At 42.6% G+C, this 25,344-nt stretch overlaps 1 protein-coding gene across 4 annotated transcripts in view; it reads left to right on the forward strand.

The window, feature by feature from the left end:
* Positions 1-1,776: 1,776 nt before the first annotated feature.
* The window catches only part of camk2b2 (calcium/calmodulin-dependent protein kinase (CaM kinase) II beta 2), a gene marked incomplete at both ends in the record, with an annotated part of 28,775 nt that continues 5,207 nt past the window's right edge, over positions 1,777-25,344 (forward strand). The window contains 16 exons of one of the 4 annotated variants that reach the window (XM_084572782.1): positions 1,777-1,838; positions 4,816-4,910; positions 6,638-6,697; positions 7,502-7,556; positions 8,108-8,173; positions 10,582-10,654; positions 13,363-13,465; positions 14,915-14,998; positions 15,096-15,190; positions 15,276-15,398; positions 17,017-17,100; positions 17,945-17,987; positions 19,562-19,633; positions 20,518-20,555; positions 23,249-23,317; positions 25,120-25,164. In XM_084572782.1, coding sequence (XP_084428908.1) covers positions 1,777-1,838; positions 4,816-4,910; positions 6,638-6,697; positions 7,502-7,556; positions 8,108-8,173; positions 10,582-10,654; positions 13,363-13,465; positions 14,915-14,998; positions 15,096-15,190; positions 15,276-15,398; positions 17,017-17,100; positions 17,945-17,987; positions 19,562-19,633; positions 20,518-20,555; positions 23,249-23,317; positions 25,120-25,164 — 1,167 coding nt within the window. Of the gene's footprint in view, positions 1,839-4,815; positions 4,911-6,637; positions 6,698-7,501; positions 7,557-8,107; positions 8,174-10,581; positions 10,655-11,082; positions 11,156-13,362; positions 13,466-14,914; positions 14,999-15,095; positions 15,191-15,275; positions 15,399-17,016; positions 17,101-17,944; positions 17,988-19,561; positions 19,634-20,517; positions 20,556-23,248; positions 23,318-25,119; positions 25,165-25,344 lie in introns of all 4 variants that reach the window. The other 3 variants (XM_084572781.1, XM_084572783.1, XM_084572784.1) reach the window with 3 other exon arrangements.

Genomic DNA, 25,344 nt, shown 5'->3' on the forward strand with positions numbered 1-25,344 from the left:
TTCTTCCATCCTGTCTGGATCCTACAGCTGGATTTTGCTGAAGTCATCTCTAAACTCACAGACTCAGCCGTCTGTCTCCCGCTGTGGAAATAATGAGCTGATAAAGGACTGAGAAGAGAGGGAAAAATGAAGATGGAAGGATGGAAATGCGAAAAGTGAAGAAAGACTGAGCACCTTAATCTCCTCAGCTGGAGGAAAAACTGGAGCTCGGAACGAAGCCATGGATTTATTTTCCGGGGAAACTAATATTTTTTGAGGTTCAGACCAGAAGACTGACGCCACGCTCATATCTGAATGTGAAGCTGCAGCCAGTTAGCATAGCTTAGCATTCTCTATGAAGTTAACCGTCTCTAAGACTGATAGCATTCTGAAACTGCAGCTAAAGCTAAGTTAGCATAGCTTAGCATTCTCGACGAAGTTAACCGTCTCTAAGACTGATAGCATTCTGAAACTGCAGCTAAAGCTAAGTTAGCATAGCTTAGCATTCTCGATGAAGTTAACCGTCTCTAAGACTGATAGCATTCTGAAACTGCAGCTAAAGCTAAGTTAGCATAGCTTAGCATTCTCGATGAAGTTAACCGTCTCTAAGACTGATAGCATTCTGAAACTGCAGCTAAAGCTAAGTTAGCATAGCTTAGCATGACTGAAAACTAGCTTGTCGGTAAACGTGTTATATGTTATTTGTTTAAACTGCACAAAATAATAAAACAAAAGTAAAAGTGTCATGGGATAGCTAGATATTTAGCCTCTGCTGCATTAGCATAAAGCTAAAGGCTAATCGAGAGGCTACTTAGCTTGGCGTTAGATTTTTATTATCTCTCTTGTTTCTCACTCGTAAATAAAAGTAAACATTAAAATGTTAATAAACGCTTTGTTAACGCCAACACAGGCTCGACACGTAGCATTAGCTTTGTTAGCATAGCATCAGGTTTATTTGTGATTTATTGATCAGAAATAAAACGGTTTAGTGCAGTTTATCGTCATACAAAACAGTGCACGTTATAAATTATATATAAATAAATAAAATTAAACAAATAAATACAATAATAGTTTAAAAAAACAGATTAAAAATAATATTGTTTACAGGTTTCTTTGTATAAAAGTATTTGCATGTTGCTTTGGAATGTGTAAAGTATAATAAATAGATATGTAGAGTAGAGTAAAAGTTATTATTTCTATTTGTTTCATAAATAGAGTAGATTTAAGATGATGACGGTTTCCTCTGGAGCCTAAAAATAGCCTCACACTGCTGCAGCCCTCCCATCGTTTTATGATTTATAATAATAATAATAATAATGATGATGATGATGATGATGTGTAATCACTTCCTGGTCTCTCTCCAATCAGCTCAGCCTTTCATTTCTTATTCTTTAATCTCTTTCTTTTTAATGTGTAATTTTTATATTTTCATATCCGGGGGACCACGTCATGTGCTGAGCTCACATCTCCATCTCTCTGTGGTGTTTAAAGAGTCCGTCCTCCCCCTGCTCCTCCTCCTCCTCCTCCTCCTCCTCTTCCTCATCTCCTCCTCTTCCTCAGCGCAGACCCAGACCCAGCGCCATCCGAGCCGGGGACCGTGTGCTCTTCTGCCGGCTCCAAGCTGAACCTCCCAGCCACCCGGAGGGTCTGAGGTGGGCGGAGACTGAGCCCGAGGTTTCCCCCCTCATCTTCCTCCTCCTCCTCCTCCTCCTCCTCCTGCTCCTGCTCCTGCTCCTCCTGCTCCCGTCCGCAGCCACAGACGCACCGAGCACTCCGGACTCCGAGGAGCGAAGCATCATGGCAACGACCACTTGCACGCGTTTCACGGATGAATACCAGCTGTACGAGGAGCTCGGCAAGTAAGCGGCTGTTCCGTTTGTTATCCGGAGTCTCCCGCCTTGCATGCAGCCTGACCCCCCCACCCCCCAAACCTCCTCCTCCCCACTCCCTGTCCTGCAGCCTGTGGCAGCGTGAGGGATGCGGTGATGGAGCTGCATCCATCACCTTCAAAACAAACTGCACGCTGCTCTGGAGCTTCTAAAGAGATGAACCCAAAGCTTCTTCTTTGAGCACTTCTGTGACAGGGATCACATCAGCTGCAGGAGGATGGGGTTGCATGAGCCCAAAAAGCACTTCTGGGCACCCTCTCCTCCTCCTACTCCTCCTCCTCTTTTTTTTTTGCCCAAAGGCTAATTAGGGACAAACAGGCCTAATATCAGAGGGGAAAAGCTGATGTGCTGGAATTAAGCTCCCTCATCATCAGCTGGCTTTAATCACAGAGGCACACAGCTTAGCAGAGAAGTAGAAGTCAGAGAATATAACGCTGCTGCTGCTGCTGCTGCTGGTGGTGCAGCTCTAATGAGGTGTTGCCCTGTGATTAAATAAAAAAATAAGAACTGTAGAGGTTGTGGATGGTGGCAACTAATAGCGTGCAGACAAATGGAGAGCGGCTGCAGAGGTGCCACAGTGGGTAGATGCAGAGTGGACTCAGTGTCTCTGTCAGGTTGTGCGTGGGTAGAGAGAATCTCTCTCTGCAATGTTTGCCTCACAGGAACATTTATTCCACAGGCAGCCCTGGGGGAGGAGGAGGAGGAGGAAGAGGACGAAGAGGGGGCAGGGAAGATATAAAAAAAAAGAGTTAGTTTTGAAGCTTTAATGTTGATTTTTAGAGTTTTTTCGGGGGGAGGATCTCCAGAGCAGTTGTGATAAGTTAAAGACAAAAGGAGCAATAGAAGGAGTGTAGTAGAATAGATAAACTCACTGCTGCTCTTCTGCTTGTGTTTTCACTTTCCGCCGTTCTCCAGGGTGCAGGCGTAAAAGCAGGACCAGATAAAGTTTCTTATTTTTAAAATTTATAGAAAAGCAGCGTCAGATTTAAACGTGTAGTAAACACTCTTATGATTTTATCATCATAGTAACGAGTGAGCCGGCTTATTTTCCTCCTGGCATGTCTTCCTGCTTCCAGCAAAGACGCAGTACTTGATTAGAGATGTGTTGCAGCCTGAGCTGAACTAATCCAGGTTTTTGGAGCCACGTCCAGCCCCCCCTCCTGACTCCCACCTGCCCTGCAGATTACCTGTCATGTTGAAGCCGTGCTGCAGGACGCCAGCGAGTGTCGGGCTTACTCACCTGGTCTCCTCATAATGTTTGAAAGCTCGTGTGAGGCGAGGCGGGTGGGTGGGGGGACTCAGAGGGGGGAGTGTGAGTGGTTTCATTGTGTAACGACACTGAGGTGAGATAAAATTAGCTCGTGGAATTGACAGAGGTGGTTATTTCTGTTCGGTCTCCGACGGGTTATGATGAGCAAACGTGGCCCTAAAACTTCCAGAACACAAACAGTATCACTGAAACTCTGATTTCCTTCTTTTAAATCACTCCGGCTTAATGTCACCGACAGTTAATGGTTTAATTAATAAAACAACTGGAACAAATCAGGTGTTACAGCTAAAAGTAAAGTGCTAAAGGCTGCAGTTCCACTACTGGCCACTTGAGGCTAAGCACAAAATACAGTACGTCCATGTTACCGTGTTTATATTATATTAGTTTAATATTTTCACTCTCAAAGTCAAACTTCTACGCAGCCATCACACCTGCTAGTTTTAGCCGCACTTTGTGTTTAGTGCTAATTACAGACAGGATCGCACATGTTTGCATGGATGTTGCCACTAGCTAACTAGCTAACTAGCTAACGTTGAATTGAGTAAGAATTTGTCTTTTTCTCATCAAATGCCAACATCAGTGACACAGTTCATGATGCAAAAGTGGAATTTTGTGCAGGAAATGTAATGATTGCTAAGCTCATAGAGTTAGCAAGAAACATGATAGCTTTCTTAGCAGGCAGCTAGCTTAATTTTTAGCGGTTCATGTTTTTTGTTTTAAACTGTTTTAGCTGTTAAATCTGTGTAAAAGTTGGTCTTAGTTGATTTAGACTTTACAAATAATTCTAATTGATCATATTTCTTGTGACTGGATTGCATGCATTGATATGGATGCTGCTGCAAGCTAACTAGCTAACTAGCTAACTCGCTAGCTTTAAGTTTAGCTAGAATTTATCTTTGTTTCATCATTTCTTACTAATCCAGGCACTAATACATTATGCAAAAGTGGAATTTGGTGCAGGAAACTTAATTTTTGTTAAGCTAATGGAGTTAGCAAGACAGCTTTCCATGTAGGCAAGTTCATGGTCAACCACTGGTTTTACAGTTACACATGTTAAAATCGTGCAAAAGATGGCGCTGGTAGATATATTTAACTTTTATTTAGTTTTTTATGACTGGTTCTAATTGATCTGATTTATCACAACTGGATTAAGTGCGTTGGTGGGGCGACTGCTGCTAGCTAACAAGCTAACCATTGTTTTTGTGTTGTTATTTAATCATTTTCATTCATATCATTGATAGCAAGATATCTAGGAGTTCATTGTTGAATCTTGGTTTGACACAGTTTCAGACGTTAAATCTGCACAAAAGTGGATGATAAAGACAAAAGTTCTGGCTTAAAAGTTCATAAAAGCACAATCTTTACAGTGTGATGCTGTAGTTGTGTGTAGAGCTGGTTTGTGATCGCAGAAATGCCTGATGAGGTTGGAGTTGGAGAAGAGATAAAGGGAAAACGACTGCATTTGAGTGGGTTTGAGTCCATCAGACGCCTCTCTGATGGCACTGATTGACTGATGGGAATCTCCTAAAACCTTTTATCCGATCAGGCATGCAGATCAGGTCGATGTGAAGGCAGAGAGATCAGTCCGATCGCTGAGATGCCTCCGTTTTCCTGCTGACGAAGCTTCTTCAACTCCTGACCCCGACTCGTCCTTTTGTTTTTTTGCTTGTTTCCCAGGGGAGCCTTTTCAGTGGTGCGCCGCTGTGTCAAACTCTGCACGGGCCAAGAGTACGCCGCCAAAATCATCAACACCAAAAAGCTCTCGGCCAGAGGTGAGCGAATCACAGCAGACACGTGTCCCACATCTAGACGCGAACGTTAGCGTATTTTAGCGCTGGTTTGATTCCTCGAGGATGAACCTGAGAACTAAAAACCAGAAACACAAACATTTTTAGACATAAATTCATCGTCTGTCCAAACTGTGATGAAGCAGCATCTGCCTCGTCTTCTTCTCCAGATCAAATAATGAGCAAACGCCTCAGAAAGCTTCTAAGAATAGAGGCAGTGGTGTGATTACAGCCCAGAAATGAGACGATGGCGCTGGGAAGTGGAGGAGCGTCACTCTCTAAACACCTTTATTAAAAAACCTCTGACGTTTTTTTATTTTGTTTTTCCACGACGGACACGAGACAAACTGTCTCTTAGACACAAATGATGCTTCACCATGAGCTCGTATTCTCTCTTTTTATTTCCTTACTTCCTTCTTTCCTCTCCTCTCACATTGTTTCCTTCTCTACATAGTTTATTCTCCTCTCTCTCCTCAGTTCCTCTCGTTTCCTCTTTTCTTGTTTCCTCCTTTTGTATCCTGTCCTACTTTTTACTCTCTCCATCTTCTCTGTTTCCTCTCCTCCTTATTTCCTCTCAGTTCTTCTTATTTCCTCTCTTCTCTTCCTATTTCCTCTCAACTCTTCCTCTTTCCTCTCCTCTCTTATTTCCTCTCTTCCTATTTCCCCTCAACTCTTCTTATTTCCTCTAAACTCTTCCTATTTCCTCTCTTCCTATTTCTTCTCTTCTCTTCCTATTTCCTCTCAACTCTTCTTATTTCCTCTAAACTCTTCCTATTTCCTCTCAACTCTTCTTATTTCCTCTCAACTCTTCTTATTTCCTCTCAACTCTTCCTATTTCCTCTCTTCTCTTCCTATTTCCTCTCTTCCTATTTCCTCTTCCTATTTCCTCTCTTCCTATTTCTTCTCTTCTCTTCCTATTTCCTCTCAACTCTTCTTATTTCCTCTAAACTCTTCTTATTTCCTCTCAACTCTTCTTATTTCCTCTAAACTCTTCTTATTTCCTCTCTTCTCTTCCTATTTCCTCTCAACTCTTCCTATGTCCTCTCTACCCATTTCCTCTCCTCTCTTCCTATTTCCTCTCTTCTCTTCCTATTTCCTCTAAACACTTCATATTTCCTCTCCTCTCTTCCTATTTCCTCTCAACTCTTCCTATTTCCTCTCTTCCCATTTCCTCTCCTTTCTTCCTATTTCCTCTCCTCTCTTCCTTTTTCCTCTCAACTCTTCTTATTGCCTCTTGTTTATTCCTCCTTTGTTCTTGTTGCCCATCCTTTTGTTTCCTCTCTTCCTCTGTCAGCCATTGTTTCCTCTCTCCTTCTTTCCTCTCATCTTCCTCCTCTCTTCTTGTTTCCTCCCTTCCTTTATTATTTCTTCTCTTTTCCTCTGTTCTCGTTTCATTTCCTCTCACATCCACCCTTGTGTCATTTCCTTCTGTTCTCTCTGTTCTCTCTCCACCTTCCTTTGTCTCCTCTCCTCCTCCTCCACCTTTCTTCTTGTTTCTCATCCTCTTGTTTCCTCTCCCTCTTCTCTTCGTCTTCTTTCTTCCCTCTCTTCCTTCTCTCCTTGTTTTCCTTCCTTCTCGTTTCCTCTCTGGTAAATGTATTTAAATGAACATCTGGGACAGTTGTCACCTTCAGGCTGTTTGTCCTCGTCCGTCTCAAAGCTTCTGAACCTGTCTGACGTTTTTGTCGTGTTGTTGTTCTTGTTTCTTGTAGATCATCAGAAGCTGGAGAGAGAAGCCAGAATCTGCAGACTGCTCAAGCATTCCAACATCGGTGAGACTCCGCCAACATTTAAAATATAAATTATATTTATACTAAACTAAACGTGTCTTAAACCTGATCAATGGCTCTGATCAGAGATTAACTGTCGCTATGGAGACGGAATGAAAGGATGTGATTAGATACGTGAGTTCACATCAGTTAACTGAAGAACTTTAGTGATGAAGAGGAGCATCACGTCTACTGGAAACAGAACAGGAGGAGGAGGAAGAGGAAGAAAAGGAGAAGGAGAGGGAATAGAATGAGAAGAAGAAGGAGGATGGGGGGGTAGAAGGAGAAGAAGAAAAAGGAGGAGGAAGAGGAGGAGGATTGGAAGGAGAAGAAAAAGGAGGAAAAGGAAGAGGAGGAAAAAGAGAAGGAGAGGAAGAAGAAAGAGAAGAGAGAGTAGGAGAAGATGAAGGACCAAGAGGAGAAGAAGAAGAAGGAGGAGGAGAAGGAGGAGAAGAAAGAGAAGAGAGAGGAGGAGGAGATGAAGGAGCAAGAGGAGAAGAAGAAGGAGGAGGAGAAGAAGGAAAAAGAGAAAGAGAGGAAGAAGTAGGAGAAGAAGGAAGAGGAGAAGATGAAGGAGGAGGAACACCAAACCCAAACTTTATAGACCTGACTCTGAATCAGCTGTAGAAACTTGTTCTTCTGTTTTTATGTCATCAATAAACAGTTGAGTCTGTTTTGTATCAGCGTGTCCATCATTAATTAATTCATTAATTCATTCATTCATTCATTCATTCAAGAGTAGAAAAAGAAGAAGAAATCTGTTCTTTTATCTTTTCTCTTTTATTGTTTCTGTTTCTTTTCTTCCAGTTCGTCTCCATGACAGCATCTCTGAGGAAGGATTCCACTACCTCCTCTTTGACCTGTGAGTGTCCTCCATCCTTACCTTCTTCCTCCTCTTCCTCCTCTTCCTCCTCCCTCTTCTTCAAATTTCCCTGCCAAGCTGCTCTCATTCCTCATCTTCCTGCTCTCCTTTCTCTTCCTCCCCATTTTCCTCTTCATCCTCCTCCTCCTCCCTCCACTTTCCTCCTCGCTGCATCTGTCTCCTCAACCTTTCCTCTCCTCCTTCCTTTACATCTGCCTAGTTCTTCTTCTTCTTCTTCTCCTTCTTCTTCTTCTCCTTCTTCTTCATCCCCCTCCTCCTTCACTCCATTACATAACACCTCCCCTCCCCTCTCTCCTCCCCTCTCTCCCCCCCTCCTTGCGGCTCCCACTTTAGCGCACACATGGCTTTACACTCCCCCGCACTGGAGCCAGTCTCCATGGCAACCCAGTCGGAGTGAATCCTGCAGCCGGGGTTTCCCCCTAATGAGGACATCCCCCTCCTGTCAGTGTGTGTTTGTGTGTGTTTGTGTTAATATATAATAAAAAAAAAAAACGAAATAAATAAATAATTTTAACCTCCGTCTTCCTCAGGGTGACAGGAGGGGAGCTGTTTGAGGATATCGTGGCTAGAGAGTACTACAGCGAAGCAGATGCCAGGTAAATACTGTGGCCCTCTCTTCTTCTTCTTCTCCTCCTCCTTCTTCTTCTTCTTCTTCTTCTCTGTGTGTGGGTCCTCCAGCCCCTGCAGTCTTTCATCTCATCAGCACAGTTTTGACGAGTAAACACGTTTGTGCAGTTTTCTGTGAACTGAATCTTAAATGGAGGTCGAGGATGCAAACATGCACTAAATTAAATAAATAAATAAGATAAATTGCACAGCCACCCCCGCTGCAACCCCTTCAGGAGGTAAATCAATTTGTCTGTGGAGGCGGTTTGTGGAGGCGAGGAGGGAGAGAAGAAACGAAGGGGACAGAAACATTAAAAGGAGGAAGAGGAATATTTTTCTCTTTAGACATCAACATCTGTCCCTTTACCGACGAACTGTTAGTCGACCACATCACGAGAACAGTCTGTCGGAGGCTAGGAAGCTAGGAAGACTATGGTTAGGGTTAACCCTAACTAACCCTATGGTAGGCTAGGGAACTATGTATAGCTGCTATTAACTGAGAGGTTAGGAAGCTAGGAAGAGCTACTATTAGCTGGAAGGCTAGGAGGATCTACTATCAGCTGGGGGCTAACGAGAGCTACCAATAGCTGGGAAGCTAGGCAGAGAAACTGTTAGTTGGCAAGCTAGGAAGTTAGGAAGAGCTACCATTAGCTGAGAGGCCAGGAAGGGCTACTAGTACTTAGGAGGCTACGATGCTATGACGAGCTACTATTAGCTGGCAAGCTAGTAAGTTAGGAAGGGGGACTACTTTTAGCTGAGAGGTTAGGAAGCTAGGAAGAGATACTATTAGCTAGGAAGCTAGGAAGAGTTACTGTTAGCTGGGAGGCTAGGAAGTGCCACTATTACTCAGGGGACTAGGAAGCTAGGAAGAATTCCTATTAGCTGGGAGAGTAGGAAGCTAGGAAGATGTAGTTAACTGGGAGGCTAGGAAGAGCTACTATAAGTTAGCAGGCTAGGAAGCTCAGAAGAGCTGCTATTAGCTGGAAGGCTAGGAGTCTAGGAAGAGCTACTGTTAGCTCGGAGTCTAGGAAGAGCTACTATTTGCTAGGAGCCCAGGAAGCAAAGAAGAGCTTCTGTTAGCTGGGAGGCTGGAAACCTAATAAAACACGTGTTAGAACATGGTAAAAGTCGGCGTCTAAACACCTGCAGAGAGAGGTTAAATTAACTTGACTGTATTATTTCTGTGTCGTCTCTGTTTTTTTGTGCTCCCCCTCATCACCCTTCATTCTTTCATTCTCTCTCGTCTGTGCATTAATTATGTGTGTGTGTTTGTGTGTGGGCGTGTGAATATCATGGCCTGACTTCGGTCCAACGGTATCTCACTGATGGTTTCCTCTCCGCGCTCCATCTGTGGTGATCGTTCAGGCTTCACCCAAATTACACAAAAACCATACGGACCGTTTCTCGTTCCATGCGTCCAGGTTCTGAGATGCCCGGGAACGACAACAAGAGCGCGTTCTGTTGATTCTCCAAAGTCGTAACGGATGGATTAATATGTTCGGTCTCCGGAGGATGAATCCTAATGAGGTCGTTCATTTAGGGGAACATCTCTGCAGCTGGCACCAGCAGCGAGTCAATCCCCATAGACTTCCATGTTAAAATGTCCAAGCTTACAGAAGAAATAAACATGTTTCCAGCCTGGTCTCTATAGCTAATTGCTCCATTTATGAGTAATTCTAAATAATAGCCAAACACATGTTAGGGGTTAAAGGGATCTTTGGTCTATGGCTAGAGATTGTTAGCATGCTAATATTTGCTCTTTGGCGTTGTTGTTGACGTCACAAGTTCACAAACGTCTATAATTGGTTCACTTGGAGCTTTCATATGTAGTCGTCAGTTCGTTGCTTCACATCGCCGTCTTCCACAGAAAAAGAGTTGTGGCTTGTTGCTCTATCTCCGCTAGCGCGACCTTAGCCTCCACCTGTGTGCTCACCCCACAGACTGTAGAAAACTGGACGAAGAGTCTCCACTGATGCTAGCTATTTATTATCCTACTCTCAATTTCCTACGGGACTGCTTCACTTTTGTCAGCGGCAACTGTCATCGTCATCATCATCATGTTTTTATTGCGTCAAACAACTAAAACGAAACCATCCTTGAAAAAAACTGTATTTGACATGAACTTCCACTAACATGGAGGAGGCGGGGCTTATGTCCTAACCTGCAGCCACCACTAGGGGGAGCTCCACATGCTTTGGCTTCCCTTTTGAGGAGCTGTCATGACGTTCACTTATTTTACAGACTACGTTCTGCAACTTTCAAAACAAATCAGGGAATACGTATTTTTCCTTCCTCCTCATCCTAAAACCTCCTCCTCCTCCTCCTCCTCCTCCTCCTTGTATTACCGCCTTTTTTTACCGCGTTTCCTGCTCCTCACCTTGTCGTTTTGTCTCCACAGTCACTGTATCCATCAGATTCTAGACAGTGTGTCTTACACCCACCAACATGACATAGTGCACAGGGACCTCAAGGTGTGTCTGTGTCTCATTGTGTTGCATTGCCCTCCTGTACAAAGGTTGCTCGTGTTTTTTTATTTATTTGTTTTTGCCTGTGATTGCTTGTGCCTGCTGTCTGTCTGTCTGTCTGTCTGTCTCTGCCTGTCTTAATGTTTTATGATTCTTGTTGCATAGACTGTCTCAACTGGAGTTTTACTATTTCCCGATGTGTGCCGAGGAAGCTGCGTTGCTGCTGAATTACACAGAAACTGTTCGGGTTAGCCGCAGTGTCTCCGAATGTTTTCTTTTGCAAAAAGAGATGATTCCTACGCTGAGAAGAACTCGTATGATTGTGTGACTGCAGCGATTGTGTGTTGGATGTGTGCTGCTGCCTCTGCATGGATCGGTTTGGTGGGGGCCGAATGTGTCCGGACTAACCAGCTCCCCCTGCTGTTTGCATGCAGTCATTGCATCCAGCAGATCCTGGAGGCCGTGCTCCACTGCCATCAGATGGGGGTGGTTCACAGAGACCTAAAGGTGAGTCAATGCAGGTGTGTGTCTGTGTGTGTGTGTGTGTGTTAGAGGCTACCGTTTCAGGAAAATGGCCGACACGGCAAAGAGGTAAACAATCAAACATGTGGACGACAAATTAGTGATTGTACTCACAGATTATGGAAAACACTTTACAATTGATCGGGATTACCCAAGAAAAATCCCACATACACTCACTTGCCAGTTCATTAGGTACACTAGTGGAAATTAATGCATTCTAATATAATAACAGTCCTCTTAAACCCTAGTTCTCGGAGGTGATCCTTTAAAGTTTACTGCAGAGATGCTAGCCCCGCCCCTTTTTGGAAGACTCCAAAAAAGCTGAAAATCACGCAGACCATTTGTCCAATGGCTTGTAAATTTATGAGATTGGTCAAAGCTAGGATTTACTAAATCTAAGTCAAACATTATGACTTGTCCTGACTGAATGTGTGCAGTAACACCAGTCTGTGAATTATTAATAAACACAGTTGAATCAACATCTCTCTATTTGACGCTGAATACCAGAAGGTTCATGGTGATTAGGTGTAGAGCAGGACTGTTATATTAGAATGTTTTCACTGGTGTACCTAATGAACTGGCAGGTGAATGTATATTTGTGTAAATTTCGTAAGAGTATGTACAATTTTCCCATTTTCATATTATCAATTGAACACACTGATACCATTTAGATATTAATCAGTTGTTTCCATGAGTTGTGAATGCGATGACTTGAGCTCTTATTCATGTCGACCATTAAACCTGATTAATTCCGAGTCGTGGCCTCTTTTCAGATGTTCTTGTTTATTCTCCAGAGTTGTTTGTTTTATGTGACTTTACATGTTCTAGATTTTGACAGCTGGTAAGTGAAAAATATCCAAAAGCCAGCATGTCTGTCTGTGCACGTCTGTCAACCAGCACATGCATGAGTCATTAAGCTAAAGCCTTGTGCATGTTGGTTTACTCCACCGAGATTCTGTTTAAACTTCAACTGGAAGAAACTTTGTTGACCTCCCTGTGATTGAGTTTCTAAATCCTCCAGCAGAGGGTGACACGCTGACCGTCCTGCAGCTGGAGGATGCAGCTGTTTGTCAGACTGCTGTTACATCAGCGTCTGAGCAGCAAAGACAAGCAAACAGATCAGCTGTTTCTGCTCGTCCTCAAGTAAACAAGTGGCAAAAAAAAGGCTTAAAGTAATTTTAAGTCCCATCTGTCCGTCCAAGGCTCTGAATGTGCTTTTGTGCAGCTATTCTTAGTCGTCTGATCTGGATTTAACTGGTCGCTAAAGTTTCTTCTCATGCATTAATTTTAAATTTAGATATAAAACAGAAAATGAGAGACAGATGCCTCACTTTGAAGCTTGACATTTTGTCAGATAACTATAAAGAAACTGAAAATGACCACCACTCAGCTAAAACTCACACATTTTCTAGACAACGACTTAAGAAATAACCACAGAGACGCACAAAGCAAAACGAAAAGCACAACTTTAAAGATACCCAATACAACCACAGAGGCATAAATCCCATAAAGAGTTGACAAGTGATCATAAACAAATAAACAACAACCATGAAGACTGAAATGTATGCCTGAAAGATGCAAAATTGACCACTAGGATCAAAGCAGCAACCTCAAAGAGACACAAAGCTGCTTCAGAGGCAACGCATTGCCGCAAACAGTCAGGAAAAGTTCGACAAACAACCACAAAGACGAAGAAGTGACCACAAAGATGACAAAAATAACCTAAAAGACACAAAAAACTACCACAAAAATAACGTTAAAGGTAAACAAACCACAAAAATCCCCCCTAAACAACCCCAGAGTAACTTTTCTGTTAGTTGCTATGAGTCACATAGCTCAGGGAAAATAGTTTATCAGAGCGATGTGATGTAAAAAAAAAAAAAGAAAGATTGATCTCCTTAAATTTGGCAATATTATAATGTGTCTGAGTTTATTACACTAATTGAGGGAAGTTATTGATCTTGGGAGACAGACTCTCTGCCTCTTTGTGCTGCTGCAGCATTTCTTAATAAGCCACCGTTTAATTGAGACTTGTTGACGTGTCATTTGGTCCAACGTAATGAGATTGCTGCATTCACACTGGGGTTGGTTAGAGTTATAAATGACCTAATAAGAGAAGCTTTGTTAGCTTGTTGTGTTACTGTGCAGCAGTCAGGAACTGACTGTGTTTGGTGTTTGTGTTGAACCCACAGCCGGAGAACCTGCTGCTGGCCAGCAAGTGTAAGAACGCCGCCGTGAAGCTGGCCGACTTCGGCCTGGCCATCGAGGTTCAAGGAGAGCAGCAGGCCTGGTTTGGTAAGTTGTCGGTTCTGTTATGTTGTCTTTCTGTATCACACAAGACACAAACAGCGTCACAACAAGACAAACAAACGACAAGAACGATTTGAGACGTGCCAAGATGGCGACGGCCTGAGGCGCTAGGTTGAGCTTCGAAATCAAGGTTTTAAGGATTTAATGAGATTATCACAGCGTCAAATTATTTGTCAAAGAATTAAACTGATTTAAATTCAAAATGCACAAGTAAATTACATTTATCTAAAAATTGTGTTTGCGTTTGTGTCATTTCTACCACTCATCAGGAACATAAATAAGACTGGAGGCTTGGGGAAACCCTGGTGACACTCATTAATCAGAGTTTACCAAGTCGCCAATGCCCACAGAGTCTTAAGAAGCTCTGTAGTTTCTTCTAGTATTACCTTCCTCCTCCTCCTCCTCCTCTTAATCATGATTGAATCCTGCTTAGAAGGAGAAAAGTGTCGGCTTCTGCAGGATTGTTCATCCCATGCTGTCATTTTCTGCCTCGACTCTCAAACAAGAAATGGTCTTTCCTCCTCTTCATCCTCTAATGTTATACCAACTGAAAGCTAAATATCCTTGTGTTTAGAGCCCTTATCTGTATTTAACCACAGTCTTTGTTATTTAAATGACCTTACGTTGAATAGGGAGGGGTTGTTAATTTGAGAGCCCTCCTGTTGGGGAACAGAAACGATCGCTGCTGTGTTTCCAGGCAGCCTGAACAAAGTGGTTTAAATTTACTTCCTTATACTTTGCTGACCCAGAGCTAATGATCATCATGATCAATTATATAAAGAGACTCAAGCTAAAAGCTCTGGCTGCACATTAGGCTACGCTTTCATAATGCACTTAGTGAAGCGATTGAGTCTGAAATATAATTATTCCCCATTAAAACATTTCCATAAGATCACCTTGTAGCAAACACAGCGTTGAGATTTTAGGATTTCTGGGGAGCATATGTTACCAGGATGCATTATGGGAAGAAGTCAGCGTGATGCTTTGGTGGATGTTCTGCTGGGAGACCTTGGGTCCTTCCATTCATGTGGATGTTCCTTTGAGTCGTAGCTCCTACCTTAACATTGCTGCAGACCATGTCCACCCATTCATTCCTTGATGGACTCTTTCAGCAGGATCAGCAGGAACAACAAAATCCTCCAGATCTCAGTCCAATCCAGAAACTAGTCTGATCCATGAAGGCTCCACTTCTCAACTTAAAGCAGAATCTGCTGCTAACGTCTTGGTACCAGATACCACAGCTTCACACCTTCAGAGTCTCGGTGAAACTCCCTCTGATCTCAAATTGTTCAGAAACTAAAATTAGCCAGGCCCATTTTTGGTGGTATGTCTCTGTTATGGGACCTCCCTGCCCTACATGGAGAGCAGCAACCAATGCTACCTATTCTCAGACCTTCACCGCATCAAGAACTTTGTGTTTGTCTTTCTGTCCAGGCTTTGCAGGGACTCCCGGCTACTTGTCCCCAGAGGTGCTGAGGAAGGAGGCGTACGGTAAACCTGTAGACATCTGGGCATGCGGTAAGCTCTTTGTCCGCTCCTCGCCACGGCCACCAACGCTGCCGCCGCCTCCTCGCTCTTCTGCATGTCACTCAGATAAAGGTTGTGTTTTGTGTAGGTGTGATCCTCTACATCCTTTTGGTCGGGTACCCTCCGTTCTGGGACGAGGACCAGCACAAACTCTACCAGCAGATCAAAGCCGGAGCGTACGATGTGAGCCTCCTGATCTGCCTCGCTGTAAACCAGACGTTGCATCGTGTATATTTTTGACATAAATGTGGGCATGTGTGCGTTTTAGTTTCCCTCCCCAGAATGGGACACGGTGACGCCGGAGGCAAAAAATCTGATCAACCAGATGCTGACGATCAACCCAGCCAAGAGAATCACGGCCCAGGAGGCTCTGAAGCATCCATGGGTCTGCGTAAGTAGCAACCACACATCCAGCTCCCTGCTACTGACACTTTTTTAACTTTTTTAACTGTCCAACAATGTGTAGCTTGTAAATCCTCCACGTTTGAGAACATCTGTCTCAAGCTGCCACTCATAAACGATCCACAGAACAGCAAACTGTCTGAAAGTTAGCAATCTAAGCTAACTAGCAGTAGGTTAGTAACCGCTGCTAAATGTGTAGTCCTCTCACAAAATTAAAACAAACTACAATTCATACTGGCTATGTAGCCAACCAAGCTAGCTAGTTTAGTTTGCCAACTAGAGGAGATTTGTACTAGGCTATCCTATAATACACAAAGTCAAAACTAGCGAACAAAGCTAACTAGTTTTCAGAGTGGAATTGAGTTACGTAGCAAAGTTATCTATCCAGATTTCAGAACTGAAGCAAATTGGTATGATGGCTAGTTAGCAAACTAAGCTAACTTAGTTTGCTCAGTAGCCAACTTGTATTAAAACGGCTAGTTAACTAAGCAAACCAACTATTTTGGCTTGCTAGCTAACAGCAATTTGTATAATACTGCCCTCCAAGCACAAAATGAAAGTTAGCAATCTAAGCTAACTAGCATAGATTAGAAACTGCTGTTAAATGTGTAATCCTCAGAAAATTAAAGCGAACCAAGTGAATTAACTTTCGAAGAGGAGGCTAACTAGCTGTTTGGAATGTAATCTAATTGGCTATGTAGCAAACTAAGCTATCTAGTTTAGTTTGCCAACTCAGGCTATCCTATAGCACAGAAAGTCAAAGCTAGCAAACAAAGCTAACTAGTTTAGTTTGCCAACTCAGGCTATCCTATAGCACAGAAATTCAAAGCTAGCAAACAAAGCTAACTAGTTTTCAGAGTGGAATTGAGTTACGTAGCAAATTTACATATCCAGACTTCATAATAGAAGCCAGTTGGTATTTTGACTAGCCAACATCTATTAAGACGGCTAGTTAGGGTAACTTTCAGACTGGAAACTAGCTTTTGGAGGGGAAGCAAGCTAACTATTTTCGCTTGCTAGCTAACAGCAATTTGTATTATGGTGCCCTCCAAGTACAAAATGAAAGCTAGCAGACTAAGCTAACTAGTTTTTAGAGTGGAATTGAGTTACGTAGCAAATGTATCTATCCAGACTTCAAAATTTAATCTCGCTGGTATGCTGGCTAGTTAGCAAACTAAGCTAACCAGACTAGAATCTAGCTTTTGGAGTGGAAACTAGTGGCAAACTCAGCTAACAAGTTGAAGTATTAAAACTGAATGAAATTAAACTCAAAGTAAACTGAAAAGCCAGACTGATAAAATTGGAATTTGTAAATTAATTTGTGCTTCGTTCTCTCTGTGGTGCAGTACTCTGCCTTTGTTACTGGCTCTGCTTCACATGTCACATCATATTCTCTATAATTAAACAGAATCACTGCATAGGAGGGTGATGATTGTCTGGGCACCGTAAAGCCGACCTGAATCCGTTTGGTTTTTTGCCTAAAGAACCTCCGAGCCAACACATTTCCAGCGAGTCTTTTCCGACAGCTCCTGCCCACATAAACCTGTCAGAGCGTCTCCTGTGATGTTTTATTTTCGGCATCTTTCTCCCTCTCTGTCTCCTCGCAGCAACGCTCGACAGTGGCCTCCATGATGCACAGACAGGAGACGGTCGAGTGCCTGAAGAAGTTCAACGCCAGGAGGAAACTCAAGGTGTGAATGATTCAATAAAACAGTTTCTGCAGCTTCCTCCTGACTCACTGCAGGGTTTCTGCTCCATCACAGTATGTCTGATATGTTTACTTGGCTGTTTAGTCTTCACATTAACATCAGTCCTGGGTAATCTGATCACAAGAGTCCAGATTAAAGTCCAGAATATGTTGTGACGCACACACAACAAGCAGCTGTTGATGGTTCTGATCCAGCGGTAGGTAGAGATCCATTAGAGACAGCAGCTGGTACAATATTCTACTGACCACATGATGGCGCTGCTGATTTACAGACACACAAACTGAGATCAGATCTCAGTTGCTGGCTGGGGACGCATGTGGAGACACATTTATATTAAGACCAGGTGTGAACTAAAAACTGGACAGGTGAGATCAGATCTACCAGGTGGGATGTTGATGGAAGGTCTGAACGGAGCGTTAACCTTCAGTCTATCCTCAGTTTCTCTGCTCTTAATCTTCCTCCACATTTTAATGGAATTATTGGGGATTATTCTCATTAAAGCTACAGCTAATCTCTAATTTAATTAACAGTTTATCATCTTAATTGAAGCCTAATGAAGAAAAATAGTTGAAGTGCATGTTTTATTTGTAGGTTTGCAGTATTTCACTGCAACATTTGAAACACATCAGCCTTTAAAAGCATAAAAATAAGGTTTAAACTTTTAATGTTTAATGACAGTTCGTCCTGTCAATGACGACAAATCGATGGGGCAGGACATTTAAAATATCTAAGTATTAAAATCTCCTTCAGACTTTAGAGTAACATGTTAATTCAGCCTCGGGGTGGATTCTCGTGACCTTCGTCTCCTCCTCTTCCTCCTCCTCAGGGAGCCATTTTGACCACGATGCTCGTCTCCAGGAACTTCTCTGGTGAGAGCTGCTCTCTGAGACGTCGAGGACAAGATGACACGCCATCTGTCTTCAGCCGTCTCCTCACACATTCACACACACACATGAACACACAGCGGGACGTCACAGATATATGAGCTCTCATTTTACAGTCTGATGAATGAAAAAGAACCAAAGTAACTCAGAAAGTCTTCATGAATAACGTTTATCATCGTCAGTGTAACATGAAACCACATCCTGGTGGTTAATAGAGACATTTGTTGCCTTAAAAATCATAAGGACAAACTAGATATCTGTTTCTTTAAGGAGAAATTTAATCTAATCTGAATACTCATATTGAAATATCATAAATGTTTTAAAAATTATTCCTGCAAAAACCAGAAAGTCGACCCATGATGGCAGTCATTTTGGGAATGGCTGCCAAAAGCCTGCTACTGACACCAGAGCCTGGATAAATCTCGTCCACATTTTAATGGAATTATTAGGGATTATTCTTATTAAAGCTGCAGCTAATCGCTAATTTAATTAACAGTTAATCTTGGTGCTAAAAGCTAGCAGACTAGCAGTCTCTTCCACCTCTGCAGCTTCGTTAATGCAAGTGATTTTATTTGATTAAACTGCGTTTAAATCCGGTATTTAAATTAATATTATTACAGAAGTATGTATTAATCTCATAATCTGAATAAACGAGCAAACAAAGCTGCAACTAGAGCAAATTTTATTTGTAAATTTTCACTGCAACATTTAAACTGAAGCGCAGAATTTAACATTTTAATAATTTAAGGTATGAAAAAGTCTTAAAATTAATAAGTGTTATATGTTGTTTTACTTTCCCATACGGAAAGTAATTAGTTGGCTACTGAACTGGTAAGCTAACCAGCTGAAAGCTAACTCGCGGATTAGCAGTCACTTATTTTCACTTAATAAAATACATAAATCTTAAGTATTTAGTCCTATAAGTCTTAAAATGAAGGTGTTATCCTGTACGTTTGTTTTACTAACCTGTGAAAAGCTCCCACATGTGAACTAGTTAGTTGGCTAATGAACTAGTAAGCTAACTAGCTGATTACCTCTGCAGCGTTCAGTTGATCAAACTGCCTTTAAATCATACATTCATTTTATTACACAAAGTCTAAACACACTTTATTTGTAGATTTTCCTGCAACGTTTAGACTAAAAACACAGAATTTAACATTTTATCTTTACTAGCTTAAAGCTAACGGGCAGATTAGCAGTCACTTCCACCTCTGCAGCCTCTGTAATTGTGTTTATTGATTGATTCTACTGTCTTATTTAATTAAACCTTATTATAGAAGCATGTATTAATCTTAATCTGAATAAATGAGCAACAAAGCTGAACCAGGTTAATTATTATCTGCATGAACCAGCCTGAAACTAAAGATGAGTTGTTGTAGGAGTTAAATGGTGGGATTCCTTATACACTTAGATTTAACATATTTACTGTTGTTATCTTTATTATGGAGTGTTCATTTAGTCAAGAATATTTAGTTTATTTTGGTTTTGTGGTCTTAATGTGTGTCCATCTAACCCCCTGTCCCGTCCCGTCCCGTCCCGTCCTCCTCTCTGTGTCTCAGTGGGTCGACAGACTACAGCCCCCGCCTCCGTCAGCGCCATGGCAGGAACCACCGCCGGCATCGTGGAACAAGGTGAACTCCTCCCTCTCTGCTCCTCCTCCTCCTCCTCAAACTTCAACCTCCTCCTCTTCCTCCTCTGACTGAGCCGGCTGCAGACGACACGATTAAACTGAAATCTCCCCTCAGAGTCACAACATCACACGAAAAGTCCTTCAGCTCCTTTTAATCTCGCTAAATCTCTCTCTCTCTCTCTTTCTTTAATGCTTCTCAAATGTTTGCCAAGGTAAGCATCCTCCTGTCCCGTGTGGGAGGGGAGAGTAAATGTCCCGGTCCGGTCTTCTCATGCACGCCTCAGATTTCTTTATGTTTTTTTCCAGTGAACTCTGCATTAATCCAGCCCACTCTTCAGATTAACAGACCCATTATCACATACCTGCATCTCTGCTTCCCCTCACGCTTTCTCTCCTAATCCCCATCTATCTGTGCATCTGTGTGCCAGTGTATTTGGATTATATGGAGAATTAGTTTGACTTTTATTTTCCCCTCCCCTCCCCTCCTCTCACGCCGGATGCCCTCTGCTTATCTAACGCTCTGGGCAGCGGATCAGGGTTAGGAGGTGCCGGCTGGATGGAGATTTTTTGGAGTCAGTTTGTTTCAGCGTCTTTTTTTTTTTTTTTTTTTTTGCAGGATGAAGGGAGGGTGATTTTGTTTTTTGTTTTTTTTGTAAGAGGGAGGGATTTTTCTGCCTTTAAGGGTGGAAATGTTCAGAGATGAGCGTCGCTGCTCTCTGATTTCGAGCCCTTTGAGGAGCAGGTGACCGTTTTTTTGTTATTTTTTGTTTTTATTTTTGTTAGCGTGCATGAATGAATGACTGCGTTAGTGCCGAGCTGTGGTCATCTGAAGGTGTATGATGTGTACTCTTCCGTCTGAGGGTGTGTCGTTCTGCCTCTCTGCAGCAGCCAAGAGTCTCCTGAACAAGAAGGCCGACGTCAAGGTAAGCCGGCTCGCCTCTCTCTGCCCTTCGGCTGCTCTTCTGCTGTTGTTGTTGTTGTTGTTGTTGCAGAAGTATTTCAGGAGTGATGCAGGAGCCGCTTCCTGTCCTGCACGTTTCCGCGTTGCAGCTCAAAGATGCATCTCTGGAATTAGCATTTATCTAATCGTCACATTTTCAGATTAATAATTAAACTCCACATAGAACCAGAGTGATATCAAATAATTTAATGATCTGTAATCGATTAATTACGTCAGTGTTTTGTCTAGTAAATGTCCTGTATTGCTCAATAAATATCCTTAAACTCATTATTTAAATAAATAATAAATAATACACGATAAAAAGTGAAGCCTAAATCTTATTATATTAGTATATTAAGTATTAAATTAGTTAATTAACTGATTTGATTATTAGAAATAACTAGACCAGTCGCTGCACGGCCAAAGACAATATAAAAATACAAATAATTATAGAATAACAAGAAAAAATGCTTTTTTACTGCTGCAAAGGAACTTTATGCACAAAACTTTAGAAATAAACTTGTTCAGATTTGATATTCAGACATGATACGAGATAATCTAGATGTGCAAAATGAAGGTTAGTTCATTTTGCACGTGGATTATTATTTTTTTCTTCAATTAACTGATTATTAAAAATCTGCAGCCAATTCACTGACCAAAAAACAAAGGTGTTGTTTATTCCTGATAATAATCTTCATGTATAAGATTAAGATCTTGTTTTAAACACAATATATCACGACATAAAATTATTGCTTTATAAGTTTTTGATATTTAGGATAACGCTGATAAAATGTGTTGATCCTGTCTGAAGGATATAAAAGATAAAAACCTTAAATTTAACACAATAAGATGGGAACATCACTGTGTTTATTACTATTATTTATCTGTAGTCTAATGTAAACGGGGCTAGATGTGGGATCATGAACCGTGAGGGCTTTTATTTTGAAGGCCAGTCGACTCGTCTCTCTCTTCCTGTGACCTCCACCTTCACTCAGACACCTCTATGTGCTGGCATCAGTCCACCGCAGACATATTTCACCTTAAATATTTTACCCGGTGCCAAAGAAAAAGCTCATTATAAAGATTGGCCTCCATGCGCCGTCGGCTTCCCTGAAGAGGAGACGCTGAATGAGCAGAAAGCTCCTGGCGTTAGCGCTGCTCCTCTCTGGCTCCTCTATAGCTCCTCTCTCCTCCTCTCTCCTCCTCTTAGAGCGTTTGCAGTTTGTTGCGCTCTGCCGGTTTGCTCTGTACGTGACTGTATGCGGTTGCACTTCACACTGCTGCAACTTAGTGCGTGAGTGTTGCCCTGCATGGTGAGTTTGCATGAGTCAGCATTGAATGAAGCCTCTGGATGAGTTCATGAGGCTGGATGGAGAGTAGAGACGGGTTTATTTTAGTGCACAAGTGTTTTGTTTTACCTTTTACACTTTTTATTTTAGATTTACACCGTTCAGCCACAACATTATGACTGGATATGAGGAGAAGTGAATAACATTTAAACCATCTTGTGACAGTTCAGTGTTCGCTGGGAAACTTCTGGACCTGGCATTCATTGGTGTGGATGTTACTTAGACATGTAGCACCCACCTAGACCAGACACTGCCATCCTGCTGGGGATGGCTGCTGCCAGGCACCCCCACCCCGCACTATGGGGTGGGGGTGCCTGGCAGCAGCCATCCCCAGCAGGATGCAGCCACAAAAACACTTTAGGAACAACTAAAAAAAACAGCACAAGGTGTTGACCTGGCCTCCAAATTCACTAGATCCCAAACTGATCAAGTATCTGTGGGATGATCCACAGAGGCCCCTCCCCTCAAAGGCCCCCCCACTAACAACAGGACACCCTCAGAAGGCCCATGTCCATTCTCTGATTTATAATGTTGTGGCTGGTTTGTGTATATTTCTCTAGTATATCTATAAGACACGCCTTCATTAACCTCCTCCTCCTCCTCCTCTTCCTCCTTCCTCTCGTGCTAACTCCTCCCCCTCCCTCCTCCAGTAGCCTAATGCTAATCTCAGATTATTTCCCACCAGATGATTAATCTATCGTTACATAATCACAGCTTCTCCTCGGCTGCTCCCTGACGTCACACAACCCTGGAGCTATTTTAGTGTTTCTGCTTCAGCACAAGCTCTTTTTTTATTTTATTTTATTTTCTCTCTTAGTAGAGGTGACACGTTTACGCCGTTGTTCTTGAGTCCAGCTCAGAGTTAACAGTTTCCTCCTGTCTGTCTGTCTGTCTCTGTGTGTTTGTGTATATATTTATTAACTGTATATTCAGTGGGTTCGTGTTGTAGTTCACTCTGCAGCGAAACCTCTAGAGACGCTAATGTCAGAACGGACGTTTCTTTATATCCGACAGATGTTGTAGATGTGCTCAGCTGTCGTTGCCATCTGCTAATGAAAAGAAAAAGCTGTGACCGGGGTTCATTTAGATTCTCCTGCTTCTTTTCTGACTGATTAACGAATGGAAACGACCTGCACGACCACACTCTGCACTATTTCTGTCTCTGGAGCTTCTCTGTGCTATTTTTATTTTGTTATTACACTTCTTCTTCTTCTTCTTCTTCTTCTTCTTCTTGCACAATGCCCGCCCACGTCACAGCCAGCAGATGGCGGCTTTCAGCCGTTATCGTCGTCCAGCACTAACGCGCCACTTTGTGTTTTCTGCACAGCCCCAGACAAACAGCACGAGAAACAGCATAGTCACCAGCCCCAAAGGCCCCGCCCCCTCTGCTGCACTGGTACGCAGCCCCGTGTCCGTCTGTCTGTCCAAACCACGTCCTGGGATGAGTGTGTAAAGGGAGGGAAGCGTGTGCAGTTGGGTCTGATCGGTGTTTGTTTGCTTGTTGTAATGATTCCTCACTGTTCAGAGCATAGTCTGTATATAAACATGGACACCACGTCTCCACTTCCTCTCATTGGTCAAACTGACTCTATTTTCCCGGGGATAGGGGCGGCGCCATCTTGTGAGTTTGGATCCAGAGTCTGATCAGTACGGTCTGAGGGCGGAGCCACGTGGCGCCGTGATATTGATGCCCCGCCCACACTTCCTCCAGACTCACTTTAATTAATACTACGCTCTGCTCTACCTCCACCTGTTACAAGGAGATGATGGATTATACATTTTATTTGTTTTTACAACTGTCACGACTTACGGAGCGGTTGGCATGGCAACTGCTGGTCGCCATTATGTCACATGTTTCTATAGCGTCAAATAACTAAAACAAAACTTGACTCTTGAACATCCATCAACATTATATTAACTACCTAAAATGACAGAAACCATCCTTGAAAATAAATTATTAGACGTGTATTTCAGTGTTTTAGTTTGGCCCAAGTCCCGCCCACTAACATGGAGGGGGTGGAGCTTATGACCTATACTGCAGCCAGCCACCAGGGGGAGCTCTACTTGCTTTGGCTTCACTTTAGAGGAGCTGTTCCACAGTTCATATTTATATACAGTCTAAGGTTCATACAGTTGAAACGAAGTTAGAACCAACGTCCATCCAACCTTTTTTATTTGCTTGATCTAAAGTCAAGTCAGAATTTTCTACATTCCTGCATAAATATGACTCAAAACATCAACTGATTATCACACAAGGCCTGAAAGTAGACAAAGATAGAACCAAATCAAACCCTTGAAACTGAAATATTATACTTGTTTATTCAGGAAAGTGAGCCAATATTACATATGAGAGAGGTGCTCCTCTAGGATTCAATCAGAGTCCATGTGTTCAGAAGTGTTTCCATCAATGTAATGAGACTCAGGTGTGGTTCAGTTCCTTTAAGTTCATTTACGTTTACACCTCTCTGATATGTAATATTGGCTTTCTTGATTAAACAAGTATAATATTTCAGTTTCAGTTTTATTGGGTTCTCTTTGTCTACTTTCAGGACTTACAGTGAAAATCTGTTGATGTTTTTAGTCGTTTTTATGCACAAATGTAGAAACTATAATCCCTCCAGTTAATTCTCATCCGGCTATACTCAATAAACCTGGAGGTAGACTCTCAGTTATTATATTTATACTTTCCATTTTGGAGCCTTTTGCTTCCGGACGGATTCACTTGTCGTCGTTTTGCTGTGAAGGCTGTAACGCTGCAGGGCGATGGTCGGCTGTTTTCCGGCGTCTCCTGCATCATCGCCACTCGTTGGATTCTCTGTCGCAGCTTTTCAATTTTGGCGTCTTGAGTCGGTCAGAGGGATCACTCCGCTCTGACTGGCCGCTTTGGTTTAGAGAACCGGAGCGAGGGAAGAGAAACAGGAAGTGGCGAAAGGAAACAAAGGACGATTTGATACTTTCTAAACCTCAAACAGTGGAAACACGCGTCCTGAATCAACAGCAGGAATCAGTACAATCAAGCACGAACGGTTCAATGTGTTTTTATTTACTGGGACTAAAGTGAGAGAGAGAGAGAGAGATTAATAATCATTCACGTTGACTGAAATCATCCTTCACCATGAAACTTCCTCTAAATCATCACCAGACATTCATTCCTCCGTCCACTCTCTCCTCTTTCTTTTCTCTCCATTCTCCCTCCAGGAGCCTCAGACTACTGTTATCCATAATCCAGTAGATGGGACCAAGGTACATCCTCCTCCTCCTCCTCCTCCTTCTCCTCCTCCTCCTCCTCCTCCTCCACCATCTCTTCCTCCATCCTTTACTCTGTTCCTCCACCTGCTAGGACGTTGTGTTGTGTTTCTTCTTGCATGAGATCTAGTGGGAGCGAGTGTTTTTCTTGCCTCCTGCTGCCCCTCTGTGTTCAGA

The sequence above is a fragment of the Chelon labrosus genome (genome assembly GCF_963514085.1).
Source record: "Chelon labrosus genome assembly, chromosome: 22".
Classification (NCBI taxonomy): Eukaryota; Metazoa; Chordata; class Actinopteri; order Mugiliformes; family Mugilidae; genus Chelon; species Chelon labrosus.